The 20,516-nt window shown below is 34.9% G+C and overlaps 1 protein-coding gene across 1 annotated transcript; it reads left to right on the forward strand.

Annotated features, from left to right (window-relative positions):
• The first annotated feature begins 474 nt into the window (after positions 1-474).
• On the forward strand, positions 475-17,541 carry LOC138324932 (ciliary microtubule-associated protein 2-like). Its single transcript, XM_069270188.1, has 11 exons — positions 475-688; positions 2,474-2,561; positions 2,927-3,097; positions 9,353-9,478; positions 10,131-10,268; positions 10,638-10,781; positions 12,024-12,191; positions 12,759-12,887; positions 13,609-13,733; positions 14,898-15,027; positions 17,462-17,541. Exons 1-11 carry the CDS (start codon positions 639-641, stop codon positions 17,480-17,482), a joined length of 1,290 nt encoding a protein of 429 aa, XP_069126289.1. The 5' UTR covers positions 475-638; the 3' UTR covers positions 17,483-17,541.
• Positions 17,542-20,516: the final 2,975 nt, after the last annotated feature.

The following is a 20,516-nucleotide window of genomic DNA, read 5'->3' on the forward strand; positions in this document are numbered from 1 at the left end:
GGAGGAAATAAAGAGAATGAATCTTGGTCTTCAAAATTGTACGTGAAGAAATTATATAGGTGTTTGGGATTTATATTTGTTAACTGTATATATCTTTTATTATTATTACTTTCATACTATCATCATCATCATCATCATCATCATCATCATCATCATCAAGCAAATTTAATTCCGTTTCAGATAACGTTTGCAACCAGCTTGACAATGCATGTGCTTTCTAGGAAGGTGTTTCCTAGCGGTAGTTTTTTTTAATTTGGCGCCATATTTTCCTTTGCACGCTCGTTAGAGTTATCTCCACCTGAAAACAATTTTAGGTAAGTGTGCGGGTTTTTAATGTTTTTAAAGCTTCTATGAAGGTAGTTAGGTTCATGAATGCTGGAAAATGTCGTTTTCTATCCATCGGTGTACTTAATCACGTTAATCATTCTAAAAAAGCCGTATCTCTTCTTTGTTTATGTTTGCTTCCGTTTTGGGTTTGAGATTAAGCTTGATGTTGCCATGTGACGTGACGCCGTGCTCGCTGACAACTTGGGGCGAACGAAGGTCTATGTCAGTAATATTACTATTATGTAGGGCAATAAAGAGTGTGTGATTTGGACGTCTGGATTATTATATACCCAGTAATCAACAAAGAAATTATGGCAGAAAAGAAATTTAATGGAGCTCCGTTTGGCACACAGACTGCAAGGCAAGTATGAAAAATCTAAAAAGTACGACCAGCCGTCAAACTAACATTTTGCTGTCTCTTTCGGTCTATGATACTGTATTTTTCCGGCAGCATTTATTTTGAATGGTCGATTCACAATGGATGATTGTTTTATTTTGTGTCCTGCATACTAACCAGTAGAGAGGATAAGACGATATATATAAGAATTAGCTTATATGAACGACACCAGATCGAAAAAGAAAACAAAAAAAAAACAATAGGCCTTTAAAGATCCAATGAATCAGAGTAACATTTCACATTAAAATATTTGTATACAATAATCCGTCGAATCCCATCAAACACCACTATGTATTATGGTAATATTAATTACTTGTAAATTATGTTTGATAAATACAAGCCAATATGGCATTTAAAAAAGCCTTTGTGTTATTCTAATCATGGGGTTAAACAGTATTAAATTGTATTCTTATGGAATAGAGTATAGATTTGTATTGAACTGTTATTGTAAAAGGCAAGAAAGAATATTAAACTTGATCCAGTACATACACTATTAGCTGCAATGACATAGCTCGGAATGACGGATGGATGATTTCAAACAGATTTTGAACGATAGTTTTTTATCTCACTGTTTAACGCATAATATATATGTGACGATACATGGTCATTTCATTTGCATCATAGTCCATCAGCTAGTTCTTTTGTGGCTGTGCGGATACATATCGGTACTTCGTTTTTATTATAGTCGTTCAATGGTGAGCGCAGCCCACTCTTGAATGGGTGCATGACCACTCTGTTGGTTCGGACCCTGGTCTCAGCTGAGCACATTGCATTTGGTGGCAGCGAACAGGCCTGGCATCCCGTAGGGTGCCCTCTGACAGCACGGGAAACACAATGTTCCTGGTACTGGTTGGTGACTAGTGAGGTTCTAGTCATGAAGCGGCAACGCTATAACAACAGCAGGGACAGTTGTGTGTGCTGAGGATGCCAGGTTGAACCTAGGAAAGCTTCTGGATGAAGCTTGTTGACAAGGGGGTAATTTGATGATACATAGATATGGGCATTTCAGCCTCATAATCCATCAGCTAGTTTTTGTGGCTATGCGAATGAGTGTCAGTACTGTATATCGTACATAGTTCAGCAAGGATGAGCGAGGCCCACTCTTGGATGGGTGCATGACAGCTCTGTTGGTTCAAGCCCCAGCCTCGGCATGTTAAACATACATACAACATTCAATAATAATTACTAATGTTGAAAACGATCAGATGTTAATGATGTAGACATAGTGAGACTGAACTGGGTGAATCATCAGTTATCATGTAGCTCAACTGATAGAGCATTTGGCTAGGAGGTCTGGGTTAGAACCACAGTCTGGCTCCTCTTCAGTTACATAGATGATAGACCAATATTGTTACCAATCCATACAGGTCTTGCATTCACAAACATCTTGTGCTAAAGAAAATTAAACAGTCATATTCGGAACTATATAAAATTTAAAACTTTACATCCAGCCTGATCACTAAGCAATCACTCTCCTACAAGATAAAACAAGATGCAAGAATCTTTATCTTTAGTCAAATGTATCACATATAACATAGGCTATCAATAGCTCTTATTTTGACAAAACAAAAATAAAAAAATATAAAACTCAAGATAACAAAAATTAAAATTTCTATATTCTTTTCTTACTGACCAAACTAGTTAATAACAACAACATGCAGTTTCATATTGTTTAAGAAAAATGACACAACATTTCTGCAATGACGATCAAAGATTTAATTATAAACATTGTGGTTATATTTATTACAGATTTGATGTATCGGGAGTCCATCCTAAAAGTAAATATCCAGGCACATTTACAGAGATACCATATGACAAAAAATCTATAGATGTACTGGTAAGTTAACTTACAACTGTTTACTTTATCGATGTTTCATTTTAGCACTTCAGATTTGATATACTGACAATAGTTTCAAGACAGTGACATTATATTGTTTGAGAAGAATCCCACCTCAGGCTAGAGTTCATGACAATTGTTTTGTACAGTCCCACAATATCAGTCACCCTGTAATCATACTCTGATGACTATATGCAGTTTTATTTCTATAGATCTATAAAATGACCCTATTTCTTACCTTTTGGTAAATTTCTATTATCATGTCATTTAAAAAAATTAAGGTAAATATATTGTCAATCAAATACATTTAAGCTACTTAATTTTCAAATTTGATAGTTAAGTTGTTTTAATAATTAATTGAATAGAATCGCCGACTGGGACCGGGGTCCTACAAAGTTGACCATGGAGGGTTCAGCGCTAAATCTGTGGAGGAGAGATCTGCTGGACCTGGTTGGGCGCGTGCCTACGAGGTGGAGAGAATGGCAGCTCTACCCCATCTCCTACACAAAGACCAGTGGGAACTCAAGAAGATGCTGGTAAGTTTTCTCCGGCAGTGATAATATACTGTAATCATCATAATTAGCACCCCTCCCCCTATAACTGCCCCTTCCCTTTTCTAGAGAACGGTTGAAGTTCCTATGAATTTAACAATGTTTTACAACATGAGATGCCTCTAACATCAACACTGTATCCTATATACATGGCCTTGAATCTTTTACATGTGAATCTCGACATGATAAAGTGTCTCAAAGGATAAAAGACATATACATGTTTACTGTAACATATTAATGTACCGTGAGTACAGAAAGATTAAAAAATATGGCAGACTTTTTTCGTCCGCACCTTACATTTTCATTCATAAGCGTTCCCCTCCCTTTGTTACAATTATTGAAGTGCCCTGGGAGCTAATTATCGCGGATACGGTACAACATTCACAAAAAAGGAGACTGCAACTGATCAATAAACACAAACATGTCTATTAAGACCTTCCAAAGGATATAAAAAAATAAAATAGGAAATAAAATAAAATCTTCACAGGCAGGTGGTCTTTGTACAAAGGTCAAAATGCATCGAAATGAAAGTGGTCCTATTATAGAGGTGCTGGTCTTTATACAGAGGTGGTCACTGTAAAGGCAGGTTCAACACTTAGTACATAAAGGTATACATACTATATCACACTAGTTTTCTTTGATTTAAATTAAGTAACACAGTACAAAGTAATGTAAGACATATTGTCAATATTGACCAATCTATTTAAGTTCTGTGCTAAAGAATGTGTTTCTTTAAATGATTTGTGGATTGAAGATAAATGATTTAGAATTAAGACTTATCTTTTGCCTCAAGATTGGTTTGTGGATAGCATAGTTGAAATTTATATGAGTCATGCAAATTTGTGATTTGTAAATTATAACTATGGAAAGGATATAAGTTGGATGTCAGCATAATAACCAACAAAAACTAAACAAAGAACCTGATAAGATTAATTAAGTCTACATGCACCTTAAATAAAGATGCTCCACCGCTGACAATTTTTCTCAATAAAAAACACCCAGTAGCAGAGTAATTAGTATTTTTATTCATTTACAAAGTTACTTACTTTACACCATTACCAGCATTGAAAAGTTTGGGCTTCTAATTTTACTTCAAGATAAAAATATTAAAAGAATTTAAATTGTATTCCGAAAAAATGACCTTTGACTATTGATATTGCATTGGAAATATCATTGCACATGTAATCTCTGCTGACATCTCCTAGGCAGATTTTCTAATCCTTTATGATCTCTGCTATTGCTATTCAAATCGCTTTTTGCCTGACAGAATGCTGATGTAATGATCAACCGAAACCGTTCACACTATTATTGCGTCGACAGTAAGGTGGCATGAACTACAGATGACTTTAGGGAACAAGAGATCCAAGAGGGATCTTGGTGCCCACCAAAGAATGATCTATGTCTGACAATGGAAAGAGGGATCTTTTCCCTGCTGTATCCTCATATGACCTTTGACCATTGTCATTGATGTCACCTAGACAGAGGTCCTCATATGACCTTTGACTATTGGCATTGATGTCACCTAGAAAGAGGTCCTCATATGACCTTTGACCATTGTCATTGATGTCACCTAGACAGAGGTCCTCATATGACCTTTGACCATTGTCATTGAGGTCACCTATAGACAGAGGTCCTCATATGACCTTTAATCATTGTCATTGATGTCACCTAGACAGAGGTCCTCATATGTCACTTTAGACAGAGGTCCTCATATGACCTTTGACCATTGTCATTGATGTCACCTAGACAGAGGTCCTCATATGACCTTTGACCATTGTCATTGATGTCACCTAGACAGAGGTCCTCATATGACCTTTGACCATTGTCATTGATGTCACCTAGACAGAACTCTTCTTCATAGATCAATTCTCAACTTCATATGCTATTTACCACTGATGACTACTCATCTTATTTATGCAAATAGCCTGTTTATGTCTTTTCTTTTAATTGAAGAACATATTTGGAATTAAAAATGATTTGGGTTTAAATTTAATTCATAAGGAAGATAAATCTTTGAATTTATTAATGCTTCAGATAGTATTTGAATAAGCCAAAATAGCATTAAATACAATTCTAAAAGTGCTGATTATTAAAGATATTTAAATGTCGGTAAGTAAGTCATTACTCTTGTTAATTGGCTCCAATGTAATTAGTGCCTTATTTTCTATATAGAATTAGTTTGCCATAGAAGATGTAGGCTAATGCAGTCACTTTATTTTGATATTATCTTGATATTTCATGTGTGTGTACCATTTTTTTTCTTTTTTTTTTTCCTGGCCTATTTGCTTATATAAAACACCATACATATGAAACAAGATGGATACCCTGATGTATACATACCTTTATGAACTTTTCTGTATACCTGCATAGATGCCATTTACCTTCACATCAAGGTTAAAAGTTATTTACCTTTACCACTCAAAAAAATCGTCGTCATATAATTTTACTTTGCTCCTGATGAAAATTACCTCTATCACTTACTAGGGAATTATAGAGCAATTTTATGGATTAGTGTGACCATGTTTTACTTTAATTGTCAACATCTGGACACTTATCAGAAAGCAAAATTGCTCGCTGGTAAACTGCTAAGTTTTCTTGATAGTTTTAACATGAGCTATAAAAATCCCTCATAAAACACGTTTGCAGGGGATAATAGATTGAACACTGTCTAGACAGGCCTAACCTTAACATATATTAATATATATATAATATTGTACTGCAGCACCTTGTCTTTGTTGCCTTTTGCAAGAACTGAAGGTCAAGATCAAATTGTCATTGTGAGATTCGAGTTGTACATTAATTTCTAAAAGATGTTACTGATAAAAATTACTAATAATGGAAATTTGACATGGGGAATATGCTACACTAATATACTGGAGATTTTATCATAGAAAATCTGCTATTATAGTTCTTAGAAGTCAGTACTGAAATCTGTACTAATTTACTACTAAATACTGTAGCTATTAACTATAGGCTTGATGGATTCTATTTGTAATAATATAGCTACTAAAGGCTTGATGGGTTCTATTTGTAATAATATAGCTACTATAGGCTTGATGGGTTATTAGGGCCCCGCATCGAGATGCGGGTGCCCTATAGTAATCAGGTTGTCCGTCTGTCTGTCCGTCCGTCGTCTGTCCGTTTTTTTTCTTTTGCACATTAATGATGGAAGGGAGTGGAGTATTTTCCCCATATTTTACATGATGATTCCCCATCCATCCTAGATAGGCTTGATGGATTTTTCAGGCTGAAATTAAATTAAAAAATCGGCCATCTTGGATTTTAACATTTAAAAAAATCACAATGTTGTTGCTTAACTGATAAACATTTTGTTATAACATTTTGATGCAAAGTTGTTCAGAATTAAACAAGGAGTTGACTGTCCAAAGGTAAGGTCATGGGCCAAGGTTACTAAGTCAAAGGTCAAGGTCAAATTTATTTGAGTTAATTGTATGCTCTTAATGTAATGTTAGCTTGGAATCAGGATTCAAGTTAAATACTTGGAAGACTTTTTCCAAAGAATTATAATAATGTACCATCATCGGTTTCCCAATTAATGTTGACATTAATTATTTATTAGCAACATATAGCTAACACGGAAGAATTCGTTGTCAAAATACTACTTTTCCACTTAAGCACGTCAGACACATAGCGGGGCCCTTTCTGACGTGTCAGTGTTGTAGTATTTGTAATAATATAGCTACTATAGGCTTGATGGATTCTAATGATTTGTGTGGTTCTTATGACCTGATAAGTACATGAGTGGTCTGGCAGTGTTTGTTCAGCCCTTGACTAAGTCTATGTTTGAAGTGTCATATACATATAGTCTAAGTAGGTGATGTTATAGGGTTGTAAATATTCCGACCACGCACACCATTATAGTATATATACGACCAGGTGACACCCCAGGCTGTAATATCAGGCCAGCTCCAATATAGGTATAAATATGTTTACACGCTCTTCAGTTATATAGCCCATAAGTGGGGTTGAGTGATAGTTAAATAGCTTTCTTTACGTTTAGGATTTTTGATATGGTTCTAATTTACATTATTTGTCTAAATCTTAGGTCATACTTAGTATGGTAAAATCAGCTGAATCCAGATTACGGTACATGTCAAATCTAGTCAGTGACTGGGCTAACCAGATTAATTCATATCCAGTTACTGACCAGGATTAGCTCATCAGTAATATCATATCTGGTTACTGACCCAAGCCTAACATAACCAGATTGATATCATATCTGGTTACTTTCAGACCCGAGGATTAACTAATCATAATCAAATTACTTTCAGACCCGAGGATTAACTAATCAGTAATATCAAATCTAGTTACTGACCCAGCCTTAACACTAACCAGATATGATATTAATCTGGTTACTGACCCAGCCTTAACACTAACCAGATATGATATTAATCTGGTTACTGACCCAGCCTTAACACTAACCAGATATGATATTAATCTGATTACTGACCCAGCCTAAACACTAACCAGATATGATATTAATCTGGTTACTGACCCAGCCTAAACACTAACCAGATATGATATTAATCTGGTTACTGACCCAGCCTAAACACTAACCAGATATGATATTAATCTGGTTACTGACCCAGCCTTAACACTAACCAGATATGATATTAATCTGGTTACTGACCCATATATATATATAATATCATATTCGGTTACTGACCCACACCTAACTTAACCAGATGAATGTTATATCTGGTCTATCTATTGACGGTGGCGGTTTACCTGTAAATCTGTAGTGCATTGATGTTTGAACTGATCCTATAGCATTATTGATCAGATTGAGTTGTGGTGGCATCAGTGGACAATAGTTTGTATGTTTGTTGTTATCAATAACCCTATAGATCGTCTGTCAGAGGTGAATGTGTCTCTGGCCGCAGGAGTAAATCAATTATTGAATACAATATCGGCGCGATGTGATAAGGATAAACAAGAAATGTTGAGTTAATACAGTTGGTATTGTACTGTATTGTGGCTATGGATTGATTTTCACAGAATTGATTGCCTCTTTAAACAACTAATTATGTGATACAATATCCATATTAGTTATACCAGTTATTTGTGATTGGAATAGATTTAAAGCACTGCCTGACAGTACTCCAGTTAAGATACGTACACAGGTAAAATACACTTTAAAATGTGTCAATTACCCATAAAAATAGAATGAACGGGTACTAATTACAAATATTTGTATTATGAAATGCAATTATTATGAGCGCTTACATCCAGGAATAAAATTACAAGCACACACACACATGCACACACAGATATTTGCAATGCAATTATTATGAGTGTAACAACAAGAAAAAATATTTAAAAAAAAAAATAAAATAAAGTAAAATCAGACGAATTCCAGTAATGCTCAAAAATATGTATTAACTGTACTCTAAATGTTTCAAAACATTTGTACAAATTGCTATCTTAAAGATGCTCCACCGCCAACAGAGCATAAATGATATTCATCATTTGAACAATAATTGTTGTTTAATCGTGTATATATATGTCTAATTAAAACAAAAAATGATATAAAATCATTTATTTCGCCTTTGGTGCATGCGCAATCAGTACTTCATCCAAATAGGATATAGTGACACGGAATTTTTTCGGGATGCAATTAATTATTTTTCATGTTTTTAACTTGAAGTAAAATTAGAAGCTCAAACTTTTCAATGGTGGTAATGGTGTAAAGTAAGTAACTTTTGTAACCGAAGAAAAATACTAAATCGTCAACTCCTGTTTCTGATAGTGAAAAAATACCATTTGTCAGCGGTGGAGCATCTTTAATTGTCATCGATTACTTTATACAATTTAACCACGATAGAACTTTTTCCAACAGATGCGTTTTCAGTTTTGGGTTCGCACTGAAGTCAGAGTTGTACCCTTCCCTTTTCAAAATTGCGAGTAAAATGGGAATAATACACGTACCACGTACGTGATACCTATAACTGGAGATACCAGTCCCGCACATAGTACGTGAGTTAGTCCTATTAACCATCCCTCCCAAAATTATCTGGATCACTGTGCCATTGTCATGGTAGTTGGGTTATAATGTGGGTCTGGGGGTTTAGAAATGTAAAATATCTTTCTCCTTCTTTGATTTTTTTCCATGAAATCTAATTTCATAGCAAATAGAATTAATGATGTTTTATTCCCCATCAAACGAAACAATTATGTGGCAACTAAATTTTTTTCTTATTTACCCCTTGCTAATTGAAGGCAAGGAAACTAGGTCCAGGTTCTTATGACATCAAAGATTTCCTGCAACATAGTGATGAAAAGCCACGAAGCTATCGAGGGATTTGTCAGACGCTGTCACATCGCTTCAATGACCATCAGGCAGTGGTAAGTAGTCTATCAGGGAAACTGTCAGACGCTGTCACATCGCTTCAAGGACCTTCAGGCAGTGGTAAGTAGTCTATTGGGGAATCTGTCAGACGCTGTCACATCGCTTCAAGCAGTAGTAAGTATTCTATCGGGGAATTCTGTCACCAGACACTGTCAAGTCGCTTCAACGACCATCAGGCAGTGTAAGTAGTCTATCGGGGATCTGTCAGACAGGCTGTCCACATTCGCTTCAAGGACCATCAGGCAAGTTGGTAAGTAGTCTATCAGGGAAACTGTCAGACGCTGTCACATCGCTTCAAGGACCTTCAGGCAGTGGTAAGTAGTCTATTGGGGAATCTGTCAGACACTGTCACGTGCTTCAAGGACCATCAGGCAGTGGTTAGTAGTCTATCAGGAATTTGTCAGACGCTGTTACATCACTTCAAGGACCATCAGGCATGTTATTGGAATGTACAGGCGGTCTTTATAGGCAAGTTATGGTAACCTGCATATGTATATTATGTATAGGTGACAGTTTGACTGCAAATGTCAGATAGCGTTGCCAAGATTTTGGAATATTTCAGTCTAATAAACTTTAGTTGACTGTTGGTTGAATATTTTGTCAATTTACACAACTTTTAAAGGATGTTTTGTGTTTGATGATAATCAGGATGACACCCCAGGGCCAGGGACATATGGAGAGGGAGGCGTACCACATGCTGCTATCATTCAGAAGGAGAAGAAATCAGCAAGTACCATAGGAATGTTGGATGCTGGCTCCTCCACACCAAGGAATCTCCCGTCTGTAGTACGTAACTTTTATACTAGAGACATGAACTTGACAATAATATGCAAGTTTGGTAGCTGTAGCGGTGGCCATGAATTAAATACTTCGGCTATGACTAACTTTTAAATCTTTTTACAGAGTTAATATTGCCTTCAATACCAAAAAGTTTTAAACCTTTTATCAAGACTGAAATCAAGAAAATAGCTTTTCATCGTTTTGTTTTAAGTCAATTGATAAATTCAGAATGTTATTATTTTTAAAATATAGCAAAAATTAATACTTTATAATGAGACTTGTAAATGAATGTATGTACACCATTTAATGTTTCTGGACATTTTTGTTAAGACTAATGAACTTATTACCTGTCACGACTACTTTTCTAATTTACAGGGTTCAGAGCTGGGGCCTGGTACATACAACTTTAAGAGTTTTGTAGACGAGAGAGTAAACAAAGTAACAAGTCTACGTGGGCCGTACGATTTGTTTTCTGGCGACAGAAACAAACCAATCACAGTGGGACATTTAGCAGCACCAGTAAGTAACCAATGATGTGTTTGGTTGTCATAGTAACCAGGTCACTATACACAGGGTTTGTAATTTTGATTGAGAGGGCGATAATGTATGCTGTAGCAAGTAATAAGATGTTTAATTTAGAATGTGGTCTGATGTTTTAATGATATTGTATTTAGTATACAATGCTACACAGAATACCCGTCAGTCCTTGATAAAAACAAAGAATACTTATTTTTTTAACATTCTGCTGCAGAAAGCTTTTAAGTTCAAATTTTAAGAGAAACTGTTATGCGGCCCAAGAAGAGCTTCTTATTTTGAAAAACCATGACTACCAGTAGATCTCTGATAGTAACAGTGACTATAGATCTTCCATGGGAATAAGTGGTGTGACAATTACTCTAGATCTCCTATGGTAACAAGGTGTGACAATGGTTTTAGATCTCCAATGGTAACAAGGTGTGACTATGACTCTAGATCTCTCATGGTAACAGGGTGTGACAATGACTCTAGATCTCCCATGGTAATAAGGGTTGTGACAATGACTCTAGATCTCCATGGTAATGGCTCTAGATCTCCCATGGTAACAAGGTGTGACAATGACTATAAATCTCCCATGGTAACAAGGTGTGACAATGACTCTAGATCTCCCATGGTAACAAGGTGTGACAATGACTATAGATCTCCCATGGTAACAAGGTGTGACAATGACTATAAATCTCCCATGGTAACAAGGTGTGACAATGACTCTAGATCTCCCATGGTAATAAGGGGTTGACAATGGCTTAGATCTCCCATGGTAATAAGGTATGTGACAATGACTCTAGATCTCCCATGGTAACAAGGTGTAACAATGACTCTAGATCTCCCATGGTAATAAGGGGTTGACAATGGCTTAGATCTCCCATGGTAATAAGGGGCGTGACAATGACTCTAGATCTCCTGTGGTAACAAGGAGTGTGACAATGACTCTAGATCTTCCATGGTAACAAGGTGTGACAATGACTTTAGATCTCCCAGGGTAACAAGGTGTGACAATGACTCTCTAGATCTCCCATGGTAATAAGGGGCGTGACAATGACTTTAGATCTCTCTTGGTAACAAGGTGTGACAATGGCTTTAGATCTCCAAATAGTAATAAGGAGTGTAAGAATGGCACTAGATCTCCCATGGTAACAATTGATCCTTTAAGCTTTTCAAGCTCTTTTCTTATAATTTGAATTATAAATGAATGTTTAACTAATTTTTCTTAATATCTTAATTTAGAAACTAGCCAATCTGGGGCCGGGGCAATATGATCTACAATCATTTGTGGATGACCTGAAGACCATTCACCGGAAACGCCAGGGCAGGTTTGGTAAGGTGAAACAGCCACCGTCTAAAGCTACAGAGAGGATATTCTGTCACACTCTACCACAGTGTCCGAAGGAAGAGGTAAGGCCAATGTAGGAATTTCCAATGAGAATTTTATTTGATTTCATAAATTGAAATCCTGCATTGAAAAGGTCTTTAAGTCAAAATGTGTATGAAAATCTGAAGATCAAGCCATTTTGAGGTGGACCATTTTCATTTTCTGGTGTCTTTTGTTCATTATGAAGTAAATCAATTTCCACCTTGCAGAGATTGCAGCCAATAAAACAGATTCCAGAGTTTCTTACACTGGAGACAATGGTATCACATTGGGAATAACAAATAGATGGAATGGTCATGATTTACAAACAGGTTTTATTATGAAACATGTGAAAGTAAATCAAATACATGGACAACAACCAATACCGGTAGTTGAAAAATGATCGAGAGCTGAAACAATACCCGTTGAATAATACCGATTGATGTTCACTTCCTCTGTGGTTTCCAGGATTACTTCCCAAGAACCTGGTAGTCAGACTAGTGGCGATACTTACCGCTCGCCTATAGAAAACTTCTTTTTAGCTTAATCATTAGGCAGTACTAATTCACACAAAATCATGGCTTTGTGACATATATACTCCTCCTTTTCAGTCATTCCCAGGACCTGGCAGCTATGAACCAGCGGAACTCTCCAAACCAGGGTCAAAGAACGCACCCGGATTCCTGTCCACAGCTCAAAGGAATGATAAAATGTCTCAACGATTCTTCACAAGAAACTTTGTAAGTTTATTTGGGATATTTAAATTTACTGTAACTAAACTATTGAGTTATGAAGTAGACAAAGGATTGAATGTTTTTTCCTATTCCTATATATATGTCATGAAGTACATGTAAAAGAAAGTACATGAAATGTATATTCTGCATGTGTTCAAATTTTATACTAGTACCATATTATCTGTAATTAGTGCCCTTCCCCCTATAAGCACCCCTCCTCTTTCTGGAGAACAGTTGAAGTTGTATAAAACGCTCCCTTTCCATGGATTAAACAATGTTTTACATCATATGATGCCTCGAACATCAGCATTGTATCCCATATTACATGAACTTGTGAGTCTTTTACATGTGAATCACGGCATAATATTGATGCGTCTCTCAGGATAAAACATATGCATGTTTACTGTAAAAGATTTATGTACCATAAGTACAGAAAGATTAAAAAAAATGGATGACTTTATCTGTCCACAACTTTCATTTGGCATTAACAAGCCCCCACCATTGTTTCAATTACTTAGGGGCCCTGGGCACTAATTACAGCGATTACAGTAACAAGTATTCTATAATCCTGCCCATATTCCATTCCTTGCATATTCGTGAAAACATCAGTCTGTGAACATACTTTTTAGTGCACAGGTCAACGCAATGATGATTTGATTTTGTGTACCATGGAAACAAGATTGATTTAAGTACAATATTCAGAACTCTTTATCATTGTATTTTGTAGAACCCAGTGGGTCCAGGTCGGTATGATATACAGAAGTGGGAGGAAGCACAGCACCGAAATGGTAACGACAGTGTGTTCAAATCTCGCACAGGAAAACTCAATGCTGCCATGGAAAAATTCCTCAAGTAAGCAGATTTGTCTCTATAAATGATCTGGTGTAATGCTTAATTTATAACTTGTGATTCATCTTATTATACAGGCATGTCATATCATGTCTTTTTCACATGTTTCTAAGATCTGAACAGATGTATCTGAAAGATCTCACAAACTCTAAAAAGATCCCACAAACTCTAAAAAGCTAGCTTTATCCCACAACTTGAACAAATTTTGTCATTCATTCCTTAGTATCAAAACAACAGGTCATGAAAAGAACTTGATATGTACATGCATGTAAACTATATTGTAATCATTGGCCTAAAGGTAATGGATTTTTATTAATTCATAAGAATACCATGATAGGGATTTAATATACATCATCCTACACTTAGTCTATAGTACGTAAGTGTTAATTTTAGTCGAGAATTCAAATGGCAACAAACATGTTCCTATTAACAATTACATGGGCTTATTACAAGACAGGGGCTTATTATCAGACATGTGCTTAATACCAGACATGGGCTTATTACCAACACATAGGACTCATTACCAGACATGGGCTTATTACCAGGCATGGACTTATTACCAGGCATGGGCTCATTACCAGACATGGGTTTTATTATAAGACATGGGCTTAATTCCAGACATAAGCTTATTACCAAGCATGGGCTCATTACTAGACATGGGCTTATTACCAAGCATGGGCTCAATACCAGACATGGGCTTATTACCAAGCATGGGCTCAATCTTCTTTGATTGCTGAATTCATGATATTATGTATATCTAGAGGAGGGCTTATTTACTAACATTGGCAGGAATTGGTGTATTGCCTAGCTTTAGTAAACCTTATGGTGCTTTTCAAAGCATTATGTTATTCTTTTATTTATTCATATTTTTTTTTTACCAATAAATTTTACGCAAAATACTTTATGGTTTGCGGATCACATATAGAATTTAAACTTGGTGGAAGATTTTGGACCATATTCAACCTTCTACATTTCCTCTGGATGTGCTCAGCTGTAGTTGTTCAGTACAATACCCAGGTGGTATGTCTGTTTCTGGGCTAGAAAAACTCACCATGGCTCTAATTGTTCTATTAATAAGGTTGAATTTAGTCCTGCTTGAACCTTATATTACTAGCAATATATATATACATGTATCTAGAATTCATAACCACTAATATTTTTCTACAGGGAAAGAGTTCGGGCAAAGGATGTACGGCTAGAAGACCGTGTATTTATAGTTACACCAGAACCTCCTGAAGGTTACATGTTACGGACAAAAGAACAGATGCAATTTGCAGCACGGAAAGCAGCTACTGTGGTATAAATGCTGAATAGATGTTCCGTGCACGTGGCTAGTCCTAGTGCTAGCCAGTCTTGTTCCTAGCAGTTGTTGTGATGTTTTCCTTACCGCATGCACTCTGTGGAAATCTATGAATAAGAAGTATTATTCCATGAACATTATTACAATGCACATTTTTCATGAATCATTAATTATTTTTTTAAATAAAATAAAAAAAAAGATATAATATATAAATTTTGCTTATAAATTTGAGTCTGAAGTTTTAGGTACAAAGTTTATTCTGTTTTTTGCATTTTACAGAATTATCTCCCTTGCGGAAAGATGTCAGTTGTGACATGTTTAATTATATGAGTGACATCCGAAAAATAAAATGTAACACTCTTAAACACATCACATTACAATCAATACCTACCCATAATGGTTTAATATTCAAAGAAAAGATATTTTTAATAAGGCTCTATATAGTTTATACATGTGGAGGTTAATGTGCATAAAATTTCATGTGTGACTTATAGTCAAAGTTCTAGAGCACTATGTTTGGTATTGTGTGAAGTAAGAATGACAATAGATCTATATGTGTGGAAGAATTTACATATTATATACCAGTGCAAAATAGTATTCATGGAATTTTTTTGTATTTTATTTTTTTTTCTGAATTCAACAATTAATTTCATTATAATTTTGTGGGAAAATTTACTTGTTTGTTTTTGTTGTTTTGTTACCATTCCTTTTATATTGTAATCCATTTGTTGATAATTTAGATTTTACACTACCTTAATATGGAAGACTGCAGTGAATTCAATTATTTCACTGCTACTGGACTAAGTTGGGTAATGTGCTTGTCTGTTTTTTATTTTTCTCTGTATGGAAGGAAATAAAGTCCCAGAAATTTTGAAAAAGGAAATACTGATATGATAATAAATTTACCTGTAATACATGTATGTTTTGTATTTGCGACCGAGAATGTACATTTTGACGTAATTCTCAAAAAGTAAAGAAGTGTGAAAAGAGGTACTGTATATTATCGCCAAAATAAAGAAATGTGAAAAGAGCAACTGGGGGTAGTTCTAATTTGATGTGAGATTTCCTTAGTATATCTGTTATATTGTTCAGTGTGTAAATGCTAAATTTGTGTACATGATTTTGTTAAAAGAAAATCCATTTTGCATGCATATTTTATCTTTCATAATTACCGTATTTGACCCAATAAGCGCCCAGGGCGTTTAAAATTTTTTAAAAAGTGCCAATAAGACATAATTATTGCAAGCCTAGACAGTTTTGTGTAGTTTTGGTCTTTATTTATGCGTGGGCAATTGAAATAGAGGCCTCAAAAAGCGGGAGGGGCGTTTATAGGGACATGGACGCTAATTGGGTCGAATACGGTATTAATGATTTCTAAGATTGCTCCAAGTCTTATGTATATTTTATTAATTGGTATAAACATATAATTATCATAATTTGAAGGTGTCTTATTTCTATCTATTCTTATTTTGGATCTTGCTAAACTTTCTCATTACATTGGTGTATTATCTTTTAGACAAAATCAAGATTATCAGAATATGAAAATGTAAGTACTCTAACTTCAGAAGTCAGAAGAAATATTTTATACAAACTCAGCTAACGAAGGCCTTAAGAAAAATGGCACTTTATACTGTGCATGTATATGTTCATATCGTATCGAGAACAAAAAAGCATAAGTGGACTTACAAAATGCAACACAATATAATAACCGATACATGTATATTTATTAATTAGACAAGGAGTAATTGCATGTTGTTATTATTAATATTATTAATGTTTATTACATTTGTGCTATTGTTTTTAGACAAAATCACGATTGTCCGATTGTGAACATGTAGTAAGTACCCTCCAATCTAAATGGGCCGACTTGACATTGCACATTCACTGATTGAAGCACCTTCCAAATGAAAGTTAATTCTTTGAAAACAAAATAATATCACATTTATCTCAACATTCATTGATCAATCCATCCCAGCATTTTGAATCAACATTGTCAGATAAAAAATTACACGAGTTAAGTGACCGAACTAATACCAAATAATAGATATACATTGTACTTTTTCACAAAAGTTTAAAAAAAAAGTATTCTTGATTTTGTCACCATAATTTTGTTCTGTTGTTTGCTAGAAATTGCATGTGTCTGTTAATGTCTTTTGGTGTATGTTTTCAATAATTCAACTTGTGACTACATTTCTTTGGATGCCATATTATTTTAAGAAGTCAGAACTTTTCCAGATAACCAAATATATTGCATACTGTACATGTTTTTACTGTGAGAGCTTAATGGTGAAAGAAAGTGAAATTTTACATTTTACATAAAAATTGGCATCACGCAGAAAAAAAGAGGTTCATCGACAACAACAAAAAAGATCTGAAATACAGTTTGCTGACTTAATTGTTTCTCATAAATGTATTTTTTGTCTCTTTTCAGAACGGACGGTCAACGGTCTAAAGTATAAAAGCTTTTTTTTTCATTATTATTTTAAAATACAAATCCCTTAAAGGTTAGAAAAATTAGAGGACGAGTCAGGGAAAATTAGAGTTAAGAGGGACGAGTCAGGGACTCAACTTAACAAGAGTTATTGTTCATTATTATGAAATATTAATAGCCTTGTAAAATATGAAATTTTCATTATTACTGTGTTATTTTAAGATAACTTGTTATGGAACGATATGTGTAATTTACATGTAAATTGGAGACTTTGAAAAGTTTCTCTTTGGCCTAATTCTTGATCATACAGATACATGTACTAGATTGCCTGGCCTTCTATTTTTCCAAAAAAAAAAAAAAAAGCCTACACGTGTTATTCCAAAGCCTGATTTATCATTATGTTGTAATTATGATACAAGAAGCAAAAAAAAAGTCATTGCTTCATAAAATTAACTGACAAGATATTTGCCAAATATCTAATTCTCATAATCTGAGAAATGTTTTTTAAACATACATTATTACCATTACTGTTTTTTTTATACTAGAAGTATTCATAATCTATGAAAACAAATTAAAGTTCATGTTATGTGTAAACTATAAATGTGAGGGTTTGAAATTCAAATACATTATCATTTATCAACCTTTTCTAAAATTGAATTACATTTTTGTAGTTCAAAAATACAATTTATTTTACTAGTAAAACAAATGTGGGATCATGTTGATAACCAAAAATAATTTGGTGTGAAAATCGTTGTGATTACTGTAAGTTAAAGAGAGATTCAGAGAATGAAAACTTTGTGACATTTCCTTTTACTATAAGAAATACAAGTGCATGTAACACGTTATTATATGTATTTGTGGAGCATAGTATTGTAATATTTGTGGAGTAATAACTGTCTATAAAGACCACCGAAGGCATAAAGATAAATGGGTCTATAGCCAAGTGGTTGTTATATAAATCGTGTTGATATTGACCATTTAGGACACTAAGAAAGCGGTCTTATCAAGGAGGTGGTCTTTATACAGAGGTGGTCACTACCACAGGTCTGAGTCATGGTCAGTATAACTTGACAGGGGGGATAATTATTTATACACTGTAATCATGAGAATAGTGATTACACCAATCCAGCAGTATTATAGAACTATTTTTGCCTGGGGAAATTACTCCAATTTGGAGAAATTTTATTTTGGGGTTTGGAAGAACTACTACCGTATTTATTTTGGAGGTGGCATTATGATAGAATTTTGTGGTCCTCAGGGTCCGTTGCTGAGGTTATTTAGAGCTTAAAGCTCAGTCGTGGTATATATTATCATGGACAGACTGCTTGATTTAATTTGTTGTTCATGTTTTTTAAACATTTATTTTTAATTGCTACTGCAATATATCAGCTGTGATATCAATTATATTTACGTGTGTGTCCACTGCAAGAAAGCTTGCATAATGTATATATATACTGTGAAATATATTGCCTGTGATAGTATTAAGTTTTCCCCTTTATCAATTTATTTTGTGTTGCACCCTTAAAGTATAAATTTGTTTTCATATACAGAGTATACATTTTTGTAGTCATTTAGTATATTATGGTAATCAGGAGCGTGACCAGGTTTTTTTACCCGCTTCAAAGAAAACATGTACTTCATTGTAAAGATGCCAACGCAAATTATATTTTATACCAACACAGGTCAGTTTTTCGGGTTGTGGAGAGAAACCAGAGTTCTCGGAGAAAAACTGGCCTATAAACAAAGTACTTGCAACTGGGCTGTTTTCGTTTATGTGGAACGATCAATTTCATTCGTAAAATAAGTTACAAAATGTATTTCAAATTTATATATCCTGACAAGTTCAAACTGGCAAAGCGTCAGAAGGCTTCATCTCAAAACAACATAAAAGCACCAGGTTCATAATTCTGTCATACATAACGAAAATGGTCCCTATAGGGCAAGTGTTCCTATAGTTCTCAGGCTTATGGCTATCGCCATTCTTTTTGTTACCGAACTTGACATCATGCAGTGAATGATCGAGATCATGAATTTGTACTCCAGAAAGTGTTACAACTCCTGTATAACAAAGCTCACTTTGACAGTATTATCATTGTTAGTCCAGTTTGATGTTGTTGCACTTCATTTGTTTGAGTAAATACTGTGTATGGTACCTCGTGTTTGTATTTCTTATATAAGTCTGATGAAAGTATGCATTTGATGTTGTTAAAGAAATGCAGTCTGCATACCAATTATGAGATCGTTTACAAGATATCTTGCCTATCAAGAAACAATTTGATCTACCTATCTCGCAGATCCCAGAGGGTCTTAGCACCCCCATAGAATGATTTCGTAATCATCCTTTGTCAGTACATTATTTTTAAATAATGTGACAGTGGGGTCTCTGACAGTATGCATGAGCGAGATGGCACTCGTAGTAACAAGGGAGTCATTTTACCAAAACTTGCCCAGAAATATCCCAACAGAGCCGCATAGTATTGATATTTTTTGGGTCGATCTGAAATCAAAGATAGCCACCATATTGAAAACACATTTTGACCGTCTTTATTTGTTGCTTGTTCTACCCACAGCAATCATGAAACAAACGCTTCTTTATCACTATTTCATATCATGGAGTACTGTATAGCGTATACATTTTGCAGGTGGTTTATATTGGCTAAATTGGGAGTTTTGTTTACGGTGTATCATTCAAAATGGTACTGCTCCGAGCCATTAAAGTGAATAGTCGGGCAAAGAAAACTAGTTTAAATGCCTTCATTGGCCTTCCAAAAGTTCTCAATATTAATACGACGGTCAAGTTCTGCTTAGTTTCCCAGTTCTGACCATTAAAGTAAAGAAAAGTTGAAAGCATTGAAAGCGAGGCTGCGTGGAAATGTAACCACGGACATAGTGAGCCGGGAGGACGTTTTAGAATTCCCATACTTTAAATTTATTTTTTCGTACGCAGACAGATTTTAACAAGAGATTTTATTTTTCCATTTCATAAGAAATTATACTGGATACATTCACACCATTTTTACCGACTTTAGCCATCCTTGCCAGACTGTTCACTTTA

The sequence above is a fragment of the Argopecten irradians genome, chromosome 6 (genome assembly GCF_041381155.1).
Source record: "Argopecten irradians isolate NY chromosome 6, Ai_NY, whole genome shotgun sequence".
NCBI lineage: Eukaryota > Metazoa > Mollusca > Bivalvia > Pectinida > Pectinidae > Argopecten > Argopecten irradians.